General features: G+C 49.8%; 1 protein-coding gene across 3 annotated transcripts; it reads right to left on the bottom strand.

Moving 5' to 3' along the window:
* Positions 1-2210: 2210 nt before the first annotated feature.
* Positions 2211-17312, bottom strand: UBFD1 (ubiquitin family domain containing 1). Of its 3 annotated transcripts, none has more exons than XM_021686851.1 (7): positions 17171-17312; positions 16656-16985; positions 15538-15746; positions 12828-12893; positions 12564-12669; positions 8602-8684; positions 2211-6137 (listed from the first exon to the last, which is right to left on the bottom strand). In XM_021686851.1, exons 1-7 carry the CDS (start codon positions 17193-17195, stop codon positions 6027-6029), a joined length of 930 nt encoding a protein of 309 aa, XP_021542526.1. In that variant the 5' UTR covers positions 17196-17312; the 3' UTR covers positions 2211-6026. The 3 variants fall into 3 exon arrangements, with proteins under 3 accessions (XP_021542526.1, XP_021542525.1, XP_021542527.1); XM_021686850.1 differs by having other exon boundaries at positions 3327-3746; XM_021686852.1 differs by lacking the exon at positions 2211-6137 and adding an exon at positions 11221-11271 and having other exon boundaries at positions 8656-8684.
* Between the last annotated feature and the right edge of the window lie 97 nt (positions 17313-17409).

The raw sequence follows: 17409 nt of genomic DNA, 5'->3' as shown, positions 1-17409 counted from the left end.
TGAGACTCTGGATTTTCTGGTTACACGAGCCAAATCACTTTGCCTACGTCATGTGAATCAAGATTGTCACCAAAAACCAAGAGTTCGGAGTCCTGGAGCGCTGGAGTCTGTAAGTCCTAGACTTAGATGTGGGAGGGAAGCCAGAGTGATCAGCGGATGAGAGGATTCTGCCCCATGAGGTGCTAGTTCCCTGACTATGGTTCCTCTAGAACCACGGCTCGGACCAACCATGACAAACTCACGACATAAAAAAGAGCAAGACAGGACAGAAGGGAAGAAGAGATCTGGGGGTCACAGTGTAAATTAAGATGAAAGAAATATATGGGGGAAATTACTTTCAGGTGAGAGAGAAAAACCAAGATTAGCAACAGAAAAGCTAAAACGGTATTGAAAAAAACCACAAGATTGGGATAACGATTTAAAAACGGAAGCCTGGTGGGCTCAGTTGGTTAGGCACCCAACTCCTGATTTTGGCTCAGGTCATGATCTCAGGGTTCTAGGATCAAGCCCCATATTGGGCTCCCCACTCAGCAGGGAGTCTGCTTAAGAATCTTCCTCTCCCCCCAGCTCATCCTCCCTCTCTCTCGCAAATCAATCAATCAGTCTTTCAAAACATAAGGACTATGAGTTGGGAAACACTAGCTCTAGAAGATACTTTGGTGTGTCTATCAGGTATTACTGAATCGACAGGAGTTTTCCCGGGCAAGACAATGCTGTTGTGGTAAGGTCTGACAGTGTCATTCTGAGAGGAGTGCTCAATGCCACGACGTCTGCATGTCTGTCAAACGTTCCAGTAAAATAAAGTGCACGTGTGTCTGGGGAAGCAAGCAAGCATGCGTGGTTAGTATTTTAACAACTGGTGAAAGCCAGGTGAAAAGTAAGAGGTGGTCACTGTAGCATATTCAACTTTCTGTAGATTTGAAAATGTCCAAAGCAAAACAACAACAAAAAAAGGGAAAACAGCAAGGAATTAAAATTAGATAAGGGGGAGAGGGGTAAAACAGAAGCAAGAAACTTGAGAATTTCGGAGTTATAAAATGGGGTGAACAGTAGGAAAGGTTCTATCAGGAGAGTAAGACTAACAAGGCTTCAGATCAAAATTAGCCTTGATAAACTAGGGAAAGCCAGAGGGGCTAATCCTGGCTCAAAGGGGCCACGTAGTGTGGCAGAGAGCTCGTGGGTGGGAAGCATGTCATGCTCCCATAGCATGGATGGGCTGACCAGAGCCCCTCTTGAGCAAGAGTAGGAAGAAGTCCATTGCCTCTTGCCCTGTCTGATTCGTGGGGTGCCTACCACAGAAAGGGTTCTGTCAGTTACTACTGTTGACAGAATGTCACACACCTCCCCAGAAGGTACGGTAAGGTATTTAGGCTGGAGTTTATCTCATTCTCCATCTGAGGGGTTGATCATCCTGTTAGTTTGAAGGGGCCTGAGAGAACTCTTCAAAACTGGGATAAAATCCAGCAGCACCCTCTGTACAGACAGAAGATTCTCCAGGTGGCCATCAACCAACGTATAGCACATGGCACAGTCCACCCCTCTCTCCCACAGAGCAGATCCTTAAGGACCTGACAGCATTGCTTTGGGATTGAGATACTGGGAAGATGGGGGGAGGGGCAAGGAGACCAGAACCTTCAGGAACATTTACAAAGTGGGCAGAGAAGAAGAGAGGGCCCCGTGGGTGGTACTGGGTCAAAACCAGTTGTGACAAACTATAATGACTCTTCATGCCAAGGACTGTTTTTGTCCTGTTTTGGGAAATAGATCTCCCCCCTGCCCCCTGCCCTGGTCTTCGCAGCTTGCCGCAAGAGCTGTAGCTCCATCCCAGTGATTTATTAAACACGTCCTCAAAGGCTGAGTGGCCAGGTGAAGTCACGCACGGCACTAGTCAGAAGGCTTAAGGACAGGGAGGCAGCTTCCCTGACGCCTGGAGGCCGGAGCACGGAAGGAGGGCTGCCCTACCCCGAGTGTGTCCGACCAGTTGGTCATTCTGGCTAACAAAGGAAATAAACCCAAATCGCTGTATCGCCTGTTTTGCACAGGAACAATTTTGGGTACACTTAGAGCCAAATACATAAAACAGTACTATAGCAGACCACAGCAGCAATAAAAACAGGCCCGGGCCCAGTCCCAAATATCGGGCAATGCCCAGTACGGATCAGGCGCATGAAAAACTGGAAGGAAAAGGAGACGCAATTAATTATCAAACTTTAATTGATAGACTAATCTTACAGGATAAACAATAAGACAGCTAGTCAAGGTTACACTTTAAAAAAAAAAATCCAGCAGCGCAGATCTAATAGACTAAATACGTTCATCTCCTCCCAAACAGGCATTTGATTTAAAAACAGAAACCAGGACAGAGCGCACACCACAAGAAAACATGGTACTTACGTATATTGTCAAATAATTCTGCAGAACTCTTTTAAGAAAGAAAAGGAAAGAGGTTTCCAGAAATTGAGAGAGCAGTAGAACCACCCAGCCTGGCCGGTCGAGGTGCCAGATATTCTGCACTTCGGAGGGCTCCTGACCACCTGTAACTTCGGAGAGGCCGTGCGGCCCTATTAGCAAACAGGTGTCCCTCCTCCCTGGAGAGGACTTCCTCACAAAGCCTTCAGACAAAGGGACCATCCTTTTCCAAGACAACAGGCATGAAGAGAGCAACAAGGAGCAAGAGAAAGGTCTCCCTCATAAGAAGATGAGGTGGAAAGCAAGCCTGCCCTTGCACGGCCCTGGCACACGGAGTCTATCCATTCCCCTTCGCTGCCCCAGCAAAGAAAGGGTGGGCCAAGTGCAAGAGCCCAGGATGGCTCCTCCAGGCATATGGTTAAAGTAAGGAAAAAAGGAAAGCAAGTCCCTTTCAGCTGAAATATGGCAACTTTTCTGAGACGTGGCAAAGTGGCAGAGTTGGTCTCTTTGGCCCTTTTAAGACAGAGCAGCAACTAAGAAGCCTACTGAGGCCTCACTGGCCCCCACCGTGTCCAAGAGACATCCTTAGCTCAGTTCAATAGCATCTAAAAAGAGCGAACACTACTTGCAAAAGGCCCTGCTTCAGTGAAAATACTCCATACCGGAGAGTTCCGGCAGCTCGCGACTCGGCTTTTCAGAGGACTGGACTGACAGAACCAGAGCTGTGCGGGCCTGGGGCCTGGCCGGGGTGACCTGGTCATCGCTCTGCCAAGTGGTCTCTGGGAGGGAAGAAAGGCCTGCCGTCTATGAGCAAAGCCCCGCAGGATGACCGCCAGCACAAACCCTGGGGGAGGAAGCAGCCCCTTGGACAGCGTGGAGAAGCGCCCCGCAGGGAAGAGAGGACGAGCCTGGCTCCCCACGCGCTGAGCCCCTCCTGGGGACCAGCTCGTCCTGATGCATGTCCTCTGCCACGGTGAGGGAGGGCACGGCCCCAGCGAAGGGACCGCACGGAAACAATCCTGAGGACAAATTAACACTGTGATGCCACCGAGGGGGATGAGGACTTCAATTTGCTAACACAGATTTAGTCAGAACATTCTGGACCGTAAACAAGGTTAGGAAGAGACCGCTCACGGGACCGAGGGAAAAACCGTGAATACTGCTGTGACCCAGACATGGATCTAAGTCCAATATTTCTCCCAGTGGCTTCTGGTGCTGTCCACCTCTGCTCTCCCGAGGGCTCCCAGCAAGGTCTCCATGCAGACAGGGTCAGGAGCCAGAGCTCGAGATCGTTCTAGCAAATTTACTGAGCTCTGTAAAACAATACTCCAACGGCTCTGCACGAAAAGATGTCGTTGACATTATTATTTATATATAGTATCTTGAAGTAAGGAAAAAAAGCACCATTTTACGTAAAATAAAAAGGCTCACGCAGGCTTTGGTCCTGTCTAGAAATGACAGCAGCCTGAGTGAGAAGCGGTTTGGCCCTTGGGGAGCAGGCAGACAGGGGACACATACACTCTCACTGGAGGGGGCTGGGGGTGGGGTGGGGTGGCAAGACGGCACAGGCAGCCACGGAACAGGGCAAGCGAGGAGACCTGGTGGGAAGGGCCTCTGAGAGCAGCACTGTGAGGCCAGTCTGGGGACAGAGACACCTGCTTCGCGAGAACAAAGGTGGGCGTGTGGCACTGTCAGGACACGTCTCCAGGACTGCCCTTTTTGGCCAACAAAAAGGGCAGTGTTCAGACCGAGAGGACCCTCTGCTTGCTACAACATCGTTTCCTCCGCAGACCTGTCCGCTGCAGAGGAGGCTCTGACAAGTAGCACAGCAGCTCTTCTTCTCCAGAAACTGCAGGCCAACGGGGACAGAAAAGCCGCAGTGACTGCTCCTTCTTCAAGGGGTGACAAGCAGGCGGTTTCTTGGATGCTACACTTCACATAGGTACGTATGCCCCCACAAAAACAAGAGTAGAGTTCCCTGCCCAGATGCGTAACCGGGCAAGGGCTACACCGTGAAAAGCACGAGTCTGTCTACATGGGCTGGATTCCCGAACTACAGCTTGGAAGGGAAGGGCGTAGAGTATCATCGTTAACTGGCTCACAAGGAATAGTCATCTTAGGCGAACACATGCTAATTACATTTCACAGGATGAGGGGAAACAGCCTAGAATCCAGAGTGTGAAGTTTGGAAAATCTCTCGCCAAACCTTACTATGAGAGCCTGCAGCCAGGGAGAGGAGAATTGCAAAGACAGCCAGCAGAGAAACAGCAAAGAGCACAAAGGGTATCATTCACCAAGAGACTCGCCCTCGTGTCCGAGTCGATCGAGCCATAAGGAGACAACAGAAGCTCACGTGTACCAAGAACATAAGGGCTAAAACCAGAAGAGGGTGAGCTAATCACGAAAGCAATTTATCCCATTTTCGATGTTTAAGTACATTGGCCAACCCACTAGGTCAACAGATCTTTTATTGAGAAAGGCAGCATCTCTGAACCTGGGATGAAGGACACTTGAACATAATGCATGAGCAGAAGGACCAAATGGAGAAGCAGTAATTGAAATAATCGTTGGACTGCTTAAGAATTTCTCGGAATTTCAAAAGAAAGAAGGATCTGGGCCTGAGGCTATATGGCCATAGAAACGTTCTTCCATCCAGCTCCTCGTTGAAGAGGCCTTTGTCGGCCCGGGAGCAGTGGCTTTTGGGCAGCGCAGCCCAGACACACCCATGCCAGGCTAGGCCTCAGAGCCAAATCAGGGAGGGCACCACACAACCAGGACACCAGCAGGTGGAACTCCCCAGAGACCGCGGCCCAAGGGGCAAGCCGTTTGGACGGGAGTCACTGTGAGATACTCCGCTGCTCGACACCCAGCACAACAGGCGCGAGAGCTCCCTGCCCTAGACCCAACAGCTCTTCCTCTCCCACCGTGCGTTCTCGAGCAGCAACACAGTGGGAGGGAGGCCAGGAGAGGAAGCATCGATGAGGTACAAAACCGGGAACTGACATCTTTGGGTTTTTAAAACAAAAATTCAAATCTAAGAAGTGAGAACATACAAAAGGGAAAAAAATCAAATCTGAATCCATGGACAGAAAAATATGGCTTACTAACCCCCCCCATTTTGCATACAATTTTATATGAGAAAAAACAAAACCAAAACCCAATTCATCACAACGCAGTCCAAATGTTTGCAACCGAGGATTTATGAAAATATTTCAGTTGAAATCGCCTTAAAAAAAATAAAAATAAAAAAGGAAACCAGCAAGCTTTTGATCATTACTTTCTAAACAAAACTGGTAGATCTACTCTCAAACGCACTGAAGAGTATTCCACACAACGTGCTCGGAACTCAGATTTATTGATTTCCACCATACGGACTTTAAAAATGGTATGAAGCTGACTGCCAGAAAAGGGAACCGGTGATTTTAAGTTAAAATTAAGCTAATGGTGAAAGTACATCACCTCTGGCTTCAGTCACCACATCGCCTTAGAGTGGATATAGGTTTTTTGTTTGTTTTTGAACAAAGTCCCAGAACTCTGAAATCCAGGGATGCTGCAGGCCTCTCCCAGCAATGTCCTTCACTTTGGGTCAGTCTCCTGGGCCAGAGGTGAAAGTGCTTTCAAAAATACTGCCACTTCCCCAGCACAGTGTCTTTGATTGCATCCACATATTGAGTTGGGACCCAGTACACCCAGTAGTAAGAGGCTTCCGTGGGGCCCAACTGAAACGCCTGGAAGGGAAAAAGGAAAACCAAGCGGTACTTCAGAGGTCGGGAGACTGAGCAGGCAGCACGACAAACACGGGGAGGGCAGAAAAGTGAATTAATGAAGGGAAGGGGGAAACACTGTGCACAAAGGGAGCATTCTCCTGTCCCCCCTTCCCCCCAAAAGGGTGGTGGCAGAGTTAAGCATAGCCGACCCTAAAGCAGTGGCTCCCAAACTTGCGTGTGCATCAGAACCATCTGGAAGGCTTGTTAGAACAGACTGGTTGGGCTCCACCCCCTAGAGCGTCTGATTTGGGAGGTCTGGGGCCTGAGAATCTGTGTTTCTAACAAGATCCCAGGTGACGTGGTACTACTGATACAGAGACCAGTTTGAGAACCACTGCCCCAGAAACACTGTCACCCATGCACAAAGAAATCTGAATGTTCACAGCAGCACCGTCACAACTGGTTAACAACCTGGAAACAACCTACATATCCATCAGTAAGGGAACGCAAAATTAAAAGTGACGTGGCCTATTTGTATGAATGCGGGATTATTTTTCAAAGGTATGAACTGGATCTACAGTTAATACGGACAGATCACAATGTCGAACCAAAAACAGCAGGTTGCAGAACGATACATACCATGATACCATTTATGAAAACTGAAAAAACACAAAACAGTACTGTATCTTGTTCATGGATTTATACGAAAACAAAAGCAGAGAGCTGGGAAGGATCCACATGAGAAATCATGCTCATGGTAATGGGGGAGGGGAAGACAATGGGGACATATTCGCCGTTGGTAGGTTTTCTTTTATTAAAAAAAAAAAACGGTTTAAAGCAATTCACGAAATATTTACAACAATCATTTCTTGGTGATGGATATATGGGTTTGTTACAGTCTTCTCTGTTCTCTTCTGCATTTTTAAACACTTCCCTAAGAATGAAAAGCACAGCCATCCCTCTCCGATGTGAACTATGACACCATTAATCTAGCTATTGAAATGGCATCTGCAAAATGAGCAAAGTTACTTTCATTTAGACAGAGGTCAAGGTGCCACTTCATGGCCTTTAGTAAAGAGAAGGGACTATCAGCACTCCTCTCTGCCAGAAATGAACCGATAGAGAAACAAGCACTTGAACTGAATATTAAAGCATCAACCATCCAAACTGATTTCTTTAAGGATGTCTGAAATGGTCCCCTCAACTTGCTGGGAATCCCACTCACCAGGCTGCTTGAAAAGTGGGGCTGCGAATGCCACAGGCAACATGGGTAAGATGAATGTTTCAAAAGGGAGTGAAGGGGCCTGGCTGAAAACATCGAGAAGCCGACTTCGTAAACGGGAAAAATAACTGAGTAGGCAGAACAAATCCGTCTGCGATCCTTTTTAAGGATGAGGGGTGGGAGGGCCGCCAGAGGGCCTGCAAGCAGCCCCAGTGACATCGTCACTCCCAGGACACCCGGGACTGCAACCCTAACCGTGGCCTGGCTTCAGCGCCTCTGAGCGGACAGACACCAACAGGGCAAGAGAGGGGACCTGCCATCTGCCCAGAGAGAACTTCCGTAACACCAGACCCCCTTTTCCCTGGGACTTTCCAACACCTCCCTCTGCGGGGGACCTTTTACCCCCGATGCAGAGTTCAAGCCACCGGCTGCTCCTCATCCCTGGAACGGGGCTGACACAGCTACAGCGCTGTTGGCTGCACACTAAAAACCCTGCCTCCTCGGGAGGGAGAATGGCAGGCAGTCCTGCCCCCACCCCACTCCTGGCTCAGGTCAGGCCCCTGTCAGAGTAACTTCAGAGTTGAGGTAACTAAACTTCACTTCTAAAGTGGCCCCTCCTAACCGTGCTGGGAAAACTCGGGTTTGCCTGAGCAGTGCACGTTCTCTGTGCCCTGCATCACTGAATTCTTGGCTTTGTTCTGCACAAACTCGGGGAATGCCTCCAAACATTGTATCTCGGGAAAGAACAGCCTGCTCTCTTTAGAATAAACCTCCATGAGGAATGACGACCACAGACTCCGTCCTCACCACGGTGTCCTTAGCCACCTGATGGCTGCGCCTGAGAAGAGCACCACCACACCACAGAAGCGGACCGCCTGTATCCTCACAAATGCCAAGGCTGGTGGGAGATTTTGTTTTATACACAGGACAAAAGTTAAAATGAAAACCCACAAGCCAATCCTCCTCCTTGTATTTATTTTCCTGATCTAACGACAAAAATATTACAAATGAGAAGAAAGTAAAGATATAAAAAACATATCCCCTTTAAACTGATGGGGGGTGGGTGGGCGTTGCAAAAATAAATTTAGGAATAGGTCATGGATTGAGTTCTAAGGAGATGAAGAAAACGTGAGGGTCTTAAAACCACGTGTCTTCTGAATATTGAGTTTCTTCGTCCGTTAAGAAAGCTCAGTTAAAACTCTGTTCCCTGCTAGATGAGAAGCGGGAGTGCAGTGAGAGGCTAAACCACGCCGGGCTACTTACCATCATGTGGTAGTCTTCATGTCCTTCGATAGGTTCACTGACCACATTTTTAATGGAGCCCATGGGCAATTTCTCAGTCCGCTCTAGTTGAGAGGGATTACAGTGATTACTCAAAGGCCCCCCTGTCCACTCCTGTGACTCAGCAGTCCCTCATCAGGTTTGGTGGCTCTGGGATCTACTGTAATCCCAAGTCTCCCACGTGCTCTAAGGATGATGGGACAGGGTCGTCTGACCAGTGCACCCAGAGCTCTGCTTGGCAGTTGGGAACTTCTTGGGAGCAAATGGGGAACAGAACTTGCCATGGCATATATTAAAGGTCTCTGAGAGCAGAGAGAGCGCTTTCCTGGTGTTATTTTTTTTAAAGTTTGGCAATTTATAAACACCCAAGGATTCCCACTGCAGCCTTCTTGCCTGAGCCCAGCACTGGCTAAGGTCTTTGGCGCCGGGGGGAGTGGCAGTCAAGAGGACCAAGAGCAGAGGCAACAGCATGCCCCTGTGGCTAGCACAGGCAGGGAGTGCGTGGGGCTTTCAACTCATTTCTATTCCACCCTCCTCCTCACTTGCCCTCCCCCACACCTTCCCCTCTCCCGGCCCCCCAACCCTCCATATACACACACCTGAGGAAGTGCTCTTAAAACATTTACAACCTCTTGTGATCAGCCCTCAAAGTATCACTTATCACAGGGGGGTCAGAAGACATTTTGCAGCAAGTTCAAGGGTGGCAGGTAAGAAAGAGGCAGCAGTGAGGGATGGCAGGAGTGAGAGGAGCCTGCAGGAAGTGAGGCCAGTGCCGCAGGGCAGGGCATGAAGGCGGGAGGGGGCGCAGTGCCTGCGCAACAAGAACCCCCTCTCCCCAGGGAGCAGCAGACACAGCAGGGATGGGGAAGTTCTCAGCAAAGTTAAGCCAAGTCGGAAAAAAACCCAGGACAGCCTTTGCAGAAAGAAAATTCTGGAAAAGCAAAAATCTGCCAATGGATGAGTTGACCAAACAGACCCGGAATTTAGAGGCCTGGGCTCTAGTCTAGCTGCTGACTGGAGACATTTTACTTCCATTCCATGAGCCTTGGTGCCTGGAAAATGAGGGGTGGGCAGAATGGATGTGAAGGTGTCCATTCGGGTTGTGACTTTCAGTGGCTCTAAAACAGTAACCCACAGGCAGGACCCGACCGGCAGCTGTTTTTAAGATTGAAACTTTTTAAAACACCAGCCACCTTGAAATGTCCTGAGATTTCACACAAAAAGATACATTTCTGGCTTCTCTTGAAAACTCGATCCTGGGCCCACATTCCTGAGTGACAGCGATGAGCTTGATCAGGCTGGCTGCCCCTCCACACAGGGTGCATGCCCCCCCCCGGCCCCCCGGCTTGGCCCATCCACGTGTCCTGCCTGAAACTGGTTCTGCTCGCTGCCGGGCCTTACTCTCACTACCAGGGACAGAGCTGAAGCTGCAAGTAGGAGCCTTGAGTGTCACTCCGTGCAACACCCCACTTGCAAGAAAGAGTGGTCTTGCAAGTGGGATGGTCGTCCCGCAGTAGCTTCTCGCCAGCGGAAAGATGAAGCCGGTGGCTGGTGGCCAACTCCCAGAACAGGCTGTCCTGCTGGGAGGGGTGCTCAGGACACTCAGAGGACAAGACTCCTGGGCCAGCGAGAACACTGCATGACACACATCGCTACGGTGGTTTGCGTGAGAGCGAAAATCCCGGCCCTGTCACCCGTGAAGACAGCACTCTTGGCCGTGCTCTTTCATCGGGCTGGTGAGGAAGGAGACTTTCGATAGCTCTGAAACCCCAACCCGTCACAATTCTTTCAAGTGCTGCCTTCGTGCCAAAGCGGGAAAGCAGCAACTTCTCTGAGCTGAGAGAACACCTCCACCCCAGGTACGGGAGGTTCCACTTCGGGCCTGCAGTGAGGACGTGCTTCCTACACAGTCTCCTACCACGGAAACGTTCCCCGAGGAACCAACGAGCACTTACAGCCGGAGTCCTCACCGGCCTCCCCAGCCCACACCTAGCCTCGCGGCCCGCAGGTGACGTCCTGCATCCGCCTCAGCAGTGGCCTTCCAGTAGACTGCCCGGAAGAGAAAGCGGAAGTGGGGGAAGAGGCAGGAATTGGGCAAGTCAGCGCAACGACGGAGAACTAAGCAAAATCGCCCGCAAAATCGTGGCCGAGGAAGGGGCCAACAGAGGCAGGGCAGCTCACGTTGGATGAGCATGGACCGCGGGACCCAGGAAAGGGTCTGAAGGCCCGTGGGAAGACCGGGGAAGCCCTTACACGTTCTGCAACACTTGCTCTGACCATGCAGTTAGAGTCGAGGGTGAAAGGGAGGAGATACAACAAGTTACCATAGAATCGTGAGAACACTCCTGTGCTTTTGGCATTCAGGTCTTTGTTCACTTTACGGACCAGCACAGAGCGACAGACAAGAACGCCTGTGTCAGCATTCGGAATGAGAAAACGCCTCATGCCTGCCCCATCGCCCCGCTCACTACTTCCCGTAAGTCTGTGGTCCCGCTCAAAGCGGAGTCATACCGAATGGCCTGTCCCTGAAACCAGTCAACCTCATGTGCTGTGACCCCCTGTACTTCTCTTTAGCATTTACCTCGAACACTGAATACCTACAGTGCTGGCCAGAACGAGGTGAATTAGGCATGTTCGGTTCCCTCCGGGAATCTAACAGGGGGACAGACAAGTCAGAAAGTAATGAGTGCTCTGGGGATGTAAACGGAGCGCTCTATGAACAGAAGCGGCAGCAATTCATTTGGAGGGTGGGGGAGGCGTTGGGGAAGGCTTCGTTAGGAAAGGACATTAAAGTAGGGCCTCCGGAGATTTTATTAACAATGAGGAATGGGGAGAAAGCATTCCAGGTAAGGGCCCAGCAGGAGCAAAGACGTGGGGCTGTGCAGAGCACGGTGGAAATTGCAGGCTAGTGCAGCTGAAGCCCACAGCGTGTAACGGGGCAAGCGGGGCAGGAGTCTAGGTCCAAAATCGGTCAACACTGGACACTATGTTTAGGCATTTGAACTTGGTTCTTCCAGGCCAAAGGTAGCTGAGCATGGGAACCAGGGAGGAAGATGAGTAGGACACAACAGAACACAAACAGGGCAGGGAAATAGGTTAACTTGCTTTAACAAACCAAGTTTAAAGATGCTAAGAGTCTTAAATGGCACAACAGAGTGGCAAAAAAAAAAAAAGGGACACAGATAATTCTGGAGCGTAACTGACAAGACTTTGAACCACCTGAGGGAATAGAGGGGGAAGAGAGTCAGAGACAATTCCCAGCCAACAGCAAGCAGCAAGCCCGCCCCACCAGGCACAGGCAGGCGTAGGTGGGGGCAGGCAGAGCACATACAGGTAGGGAGGGAGGGGCGGGTCCACGGTACTAGGAAAATGCACCCAGTACAGGGACAAACTCTGACCTCCAGGGGCCAGGCAGGTAACATTACATGAACAAAGCTGGCTCCATATGAGGTACACGGACAGTGAGGACTGTGGCATGGCTCATCTGAACCTACTACTTGGCTCCAGCTGATCGCTGCCATGTGAGAATGCAGGTCCAGAATCCCTGCATCTTTTGATTTTTTTTTTTTTTTTTTTCAAGAGAAGCCCAAAAACCCCCACATCAGATCAAGTGAAATCTCTTTGATTTTAACAGAATGTGGGTAAATCCAAAAAACCCTGGTCTGGGGGCCACACCTGGCCCTCAGGCTACACATCTGGGACCTCTGGTTTTGGGTACAAGTGAAGAGCCACTGTTGATGGACTGGCCCTGACATAAGACTGAAAGGAATGAGGGGAAAAGGGTCCAGACAGAAGGTGAGCATCTAAAAGCAAAGACAAAAAGCCAGGGGCACGCAAAGCACAGTGAAGAGAGAGACCTCAGGAGAAGCAGAGTTGCACCCAAGCCCGAGTGCTGCTGGGTGCCCGAGGCAGCGAGCTGGGAAGGGCCGGGAGTGGGAGCCTACCTTTAGTGCCGATCCACAGCTGGTCTTGTTCCAGCTTGAAGGTGAGTCTCACTTTGCCTCCGGATTTGTTGTACATGCCGGATAAGGGTACCGTTGGCAGGCGCTCCTGGAGGCATGGGAGCGCAGTGAGAGACACGCATCAGAAACAAAGACACACAAGGAAGGACGAGGGACAGGATGTGAGGACGTGATCACAGGAACCTCAGGAAGTCAGAAGGTGGGCCTGGCGTGTTTTCGCAACGCTCACAAAGGAGTCTGGCTTACCTGGGCACCCTTAACAGATGGCATCACATCTTCGGGTTTTCCTTTATCCAACACTTTCCTGTGTTGCTGGAACATAAGTCAGAAGAGATAATAAATGAAACAGCTGACTGCATTTTAGTCATGTTACTACGTTTCTGAAAAAGAGGGAAAAAAGCCTTCACGTTTCGGGTCAAAAGCTTTCATTGTGTACAGATTACAGGTCCTCTGACATGAGAGAGCAGCGCTGTCCGGTGGTGAGGTCTCTGATGCTAGACATGTCCTACATCCATGCTGTCTCAGACAGTAGCCACGAAACCCTCAGGTCTAGGAAGCACGTGAAAGGTGGCTAACATAACCGAGGGACTAAATTCTCAACGTTACTGAATTTTACTACGCTTTGCGTGGCTGTTGTGTTCGACGTCAAAGTTCTAGAGCAACTAAGGCTTCCGGATGCTAATTCAAATAAACTATCCCCTCCTCTGATCCCCCCCCAAAAAAACACTGCCACTGAAAGGGATAAAATCGTGCTAAAGAGAACCGCAAAGGGTGTTCTCCTGGTAAGTACAAAATGACAGCCATCCCTGCCAACTTCAACTCCCAAAGAAACAGTGCTGATGATCAGCCTAACTGCCTACAAGGGGCATTTCTTCAACAAATGGAAACTCAGACTACTGTAGAAATCTTCCCCACTACCCCACCCTCAACCCCAGCTACACAAAAGGCCACGAGAGACATATTTCTGAGACAAATGCCGATTCCTCTACAGACTGATGCTAACAAGTCTCTGATCCTGCCCCTGCCCCCCAGGGTTTGAGGCAGCTTGTTAAGGGTTCTGATTAGGCTCATGGCTCCCTAAAACAGATCTTGAGCAGCCCAAATGCCTGAGCTTGTCTCCTCTCCACCGACGGCTTTATAGGTCACTGTCTGGTCACTATTTGGTAAAGCTGAAACTATGGCAAAGCAAGCGGGTGAAAGGGAACAACTCCACCAAATGGAAGCACCACGTGGTCATGAGCCACTTCCAACGCTCCCTGGCACAGCAGAGACCCTCTGGCAGGGATAAACTCAATACTGCCAGACTGCTAGCAAAGGGTCCTGATAAGGAGCAGCCCCAGATTCCTGAGCAAGCTGACAAAAAGCCAGGAGAACGGGTCCTTCTCATTAGGCCGTGTTAACTCCTCCTAACTAGCGTCAATGAAACAGAGCAGCAGATATTAACAGCTTAATTTGACTCATACCTCGCAAAGATCTTTTAGAAGAATTTTCCCTGTACTGTGGAAAACAGCTTTAAGGATGTTAAGCTACCATTAGTAACTCAAAACCTATGTTTAAGAAGCATATAAAGCTCCAAGGGTGTGACCGGGTGGGAACACGCACTCACTTCTGACATGCTCACATTTGACAATTTCATGTATGTGGCAGAGGAAACAAGTAAGTGGAAAAGAAGTCAATTGGTTACATTTTGACCCCATATTCAGGGGTGAAAGGGTCCAAATAAATACCTTTTAGATGTTAATATAGGTTTACAACTCCTCATCTAAAACCCTGTAAGTAGATGTTTTAGAGTTTTATAAAACCCAAGTCTTATGGACTTTATAAAAGCAATACGGTTTAAAAACATGTTACAAGTTATCCTCTGCAGGATCTGGGGCAGTACCTTGTCATTCGAACATATTAATGTTTTTGTAGCAAAACATGGATATTCACAGTAATTCTGGTCAAGTTTTGATGCCTGGTCAGGTTTTGGAAGCACACATAGAGGGTCATGGGCCTGTAATACAAAACTGTATCTTTCTCATACTATTAGCCATATGCCTTGGTGCCTAGAGTCACTAAAATCAATCTTGGTTCAAATTGGTCTACTCTAAAAACACAAAACTAAAAAAACAAGAAAAACAACACAACAAACAAAAACCCCCAAATTGATCTACGCTACTCGGGACACAGGTTAAGTTGAGAATATCTGTTTTCCTGGAAAGCTGCTAGTTGTGGCCAAGAGGCTCCATGACAATGAGTGGGCTCTCTGGGTGGTAAGGTTGCAAGTGATGGTTCTTCCAACCAGTTCCCTCTGTAGTGAAATAACTCTCACTTTTCCTAATTACGAAAAGGAATTTTAATCGCTACAATGAGCACAAGACAAGGCTGGATCTCTTCCATCCAAAATGAGCAACAGAATATAAAAAATCAGGTCTCCATTTCATGGACTAGAAGGAAAAAAAAACAAAAAACAAAGGCAGTGTAGTTATGTTCCTAGTCAGCTTCATTTGGCTTCCTGAAAAAGTCAGTTTTAGAGGAACCTCTGAAAGCTGCGGAGTTCTATGGCTATCCAGAAATGGTTTGACTTGGGGAAAGCCACAAACCAAAAAACAAATGTAAGCACTTGTACAAAATGGGGGGGGGGGGTTCATTCTGTTGGTGGCATTTTTCTCTGGCACTAAAGAGAAACGCACATCTGATTCCTTTCAATACTTGTCTGAAGCCTGCCTTTACAAAGGCCTTATCCTAAAGTAAAGAGACTTGAGACACACTGACCCGCCAGATGAGACAAAGTTGCAAATCTCAGGTAGTTGTCACCTCCACTCAACAGTCAGCCGCACCCAACTGCTGCCATAAATTTCCATCATGGGCCCTGTCCGAAAAGGAGCTTATTCTAGGGAGAATATAACCAGCCAAGGCTCCAGAGGACAAAGCCCCAAACTTCCCAGGACTACCAATCACATGACAAACTCACTTTCTGCCTGCAGAGTGGTTCCTTCTTGTTCTCTTCGGCCTTTGCATCCTGCTGGGCAGCATCTTTGGGTGTGTTTACGGCTAAAACATCATTTATCGTGGAGCCAACCACCATGATCTTGGCTCCGCTGGCCACTTTTATTTCTCTCAACGTCTTATCCTCAGGGACGAGTCCCTTATACATGACTTTCTGCATGGCAGGAGGGAGACCTTGGGAAAAGGAGACAGTGAAAGAAAGGGATGAAAAATGTACCTGGACAAGTGCCATTTGGCAAAAGACCTGGAAATGAATACTGCTCCAGCACCTTTGTGCGCTCAGGCAACTGACAACCTCTGAGCCTGTTTCCAAAATTTTATAATTGTGACAGCAGCATTTCCTTCTGCGTAGACTTCTTTTAAGGATTGAAACAGACATTTAGTGCAGCGTCTGGCATTAAGTAATCGTTCAATAATGTTAGCTGTCATTCATTCTGAGTCGTTCCTCAATCCTCTGATCACGCAAATACTGAAAATCCACAGGCCTCAGCGATACAGAAACCAATAAGGATAAAGTTCTTGTTTTTACCCTGTGCTCACAGGCTACATGGAGAAAGCTTAAAAAAGAAATCATTTCAGTTGGTGAATTACTGTTAACAAAACAAGACTAAAAATTAAATATGAGGATCTGTGAAGGGGCCAGCATGATAATCAACAGCAATGTTTCCTAAATTTCTCTTATGAGAATTACCCAAGATATTTGCTAAAAATTAATTCCTGGCCACATTCCAGAGCCACTGAATCAAACTCTCCAGGGAAAAGGGCTTAGGAGCTGTAAATTTAACATGCGCTTCAGATTTTCATGAGAGATGTGTGGAGCAGCACTGATTAGAAGCCTGGGCCTAAGAGTCAGACCTGGGCCTGAATCTCGGCTCAGCCACTTTCCAGCTCTATCATCTTGGGTCTCATTTTCCCCACCTGAATAATGGGTATACCAGTACTTACTCCGGAGAACTATTCCAAGCATTGAGGGAGCGGATGCAAAGAGTGGCCCGCGTGGTGCCTAACACAGTGCGAGCACTAGGAATCGGCAGGCGGGGTGGGTAAGGCTGCCTTGTCCCCTGACAGTACCACTGCGATTACCTGTAATCGAGTGAATCTTCTGTTTTAGTTCGGAGCCTGTGCTATCCAGGGGAAACTTCACGTCGTGCTTAGTCTTATTCCAGATGATCTTCAAGTCCACCAGCTCCCTGCCCGCGCCGCCGCCCGCGTCCTCGCCGTTGCTGACCGATGTCTGGGCCGCAGGGTCCCCAGGGGGCTGGGCCGGCGCCGGCTGCAGGCTACCTCGCGCCGCGCAAGAGTCCTCGGCCGCCGCCCCCGCCGCGGTTTCGGCCTCCACGCAGTTCAGGGGCCGCGCGGGGGCCTCGGTCGCCACCGTCTCGGCCTCCGTGTCCATGCCAGGTTCCTCCATGCCTGCAAGGGGGTTGGGGGGGGGTGGGCGCTCGCCGCAGGCTGGGCCTGGGACCGAACCCCGCTCGGGCGCCGCCGGACCTCCGCTCCCGAGCCTGGCTACTCCCCACCAGGCCGGGCCGCATCCCTCCCCGAAGCCCGCTTCACCTGGGCCCAACTCGGGCACTCGCCATCCCCGCCACACTCACCATCCGGGGCTCCGGCCGCCGCCATGATGATTGTGTACAACACCCACCACTCCCGCAGAGGCCGCTGGGAAAAAGCGAGCTAGCTGAGATTGGCCCCCGCAGTAGCCCCTAATCTCGCACAGCCTGGCCGGAAACAGGTGGACGTTTCTATGGAGACCCGCCTCCTCCGCTTTCCCGGCCCGGCCCCTGCCACGCTTTAGCTTTCGGGAGCCGAGGGGGGCGGGTCCGGGAAATCTCCC

This window comes from Neomonachus schauinslandi, chromosome 5, assembly GCF_002201575.2.
Source record: "Neomonachus schauinslandi chromosome 5, ASM220157v2, whole genome shotgun sequence".
Lineage (NCBI taxonomy): Eukaryota > Metazoa > Chordata > Mammalia > Carnivora > Phocidae > Neomonachus > Neomonachus schauinslandi.
This window is presented reverse-complemented; position numbering and strand designations above follow the sequence as displayed.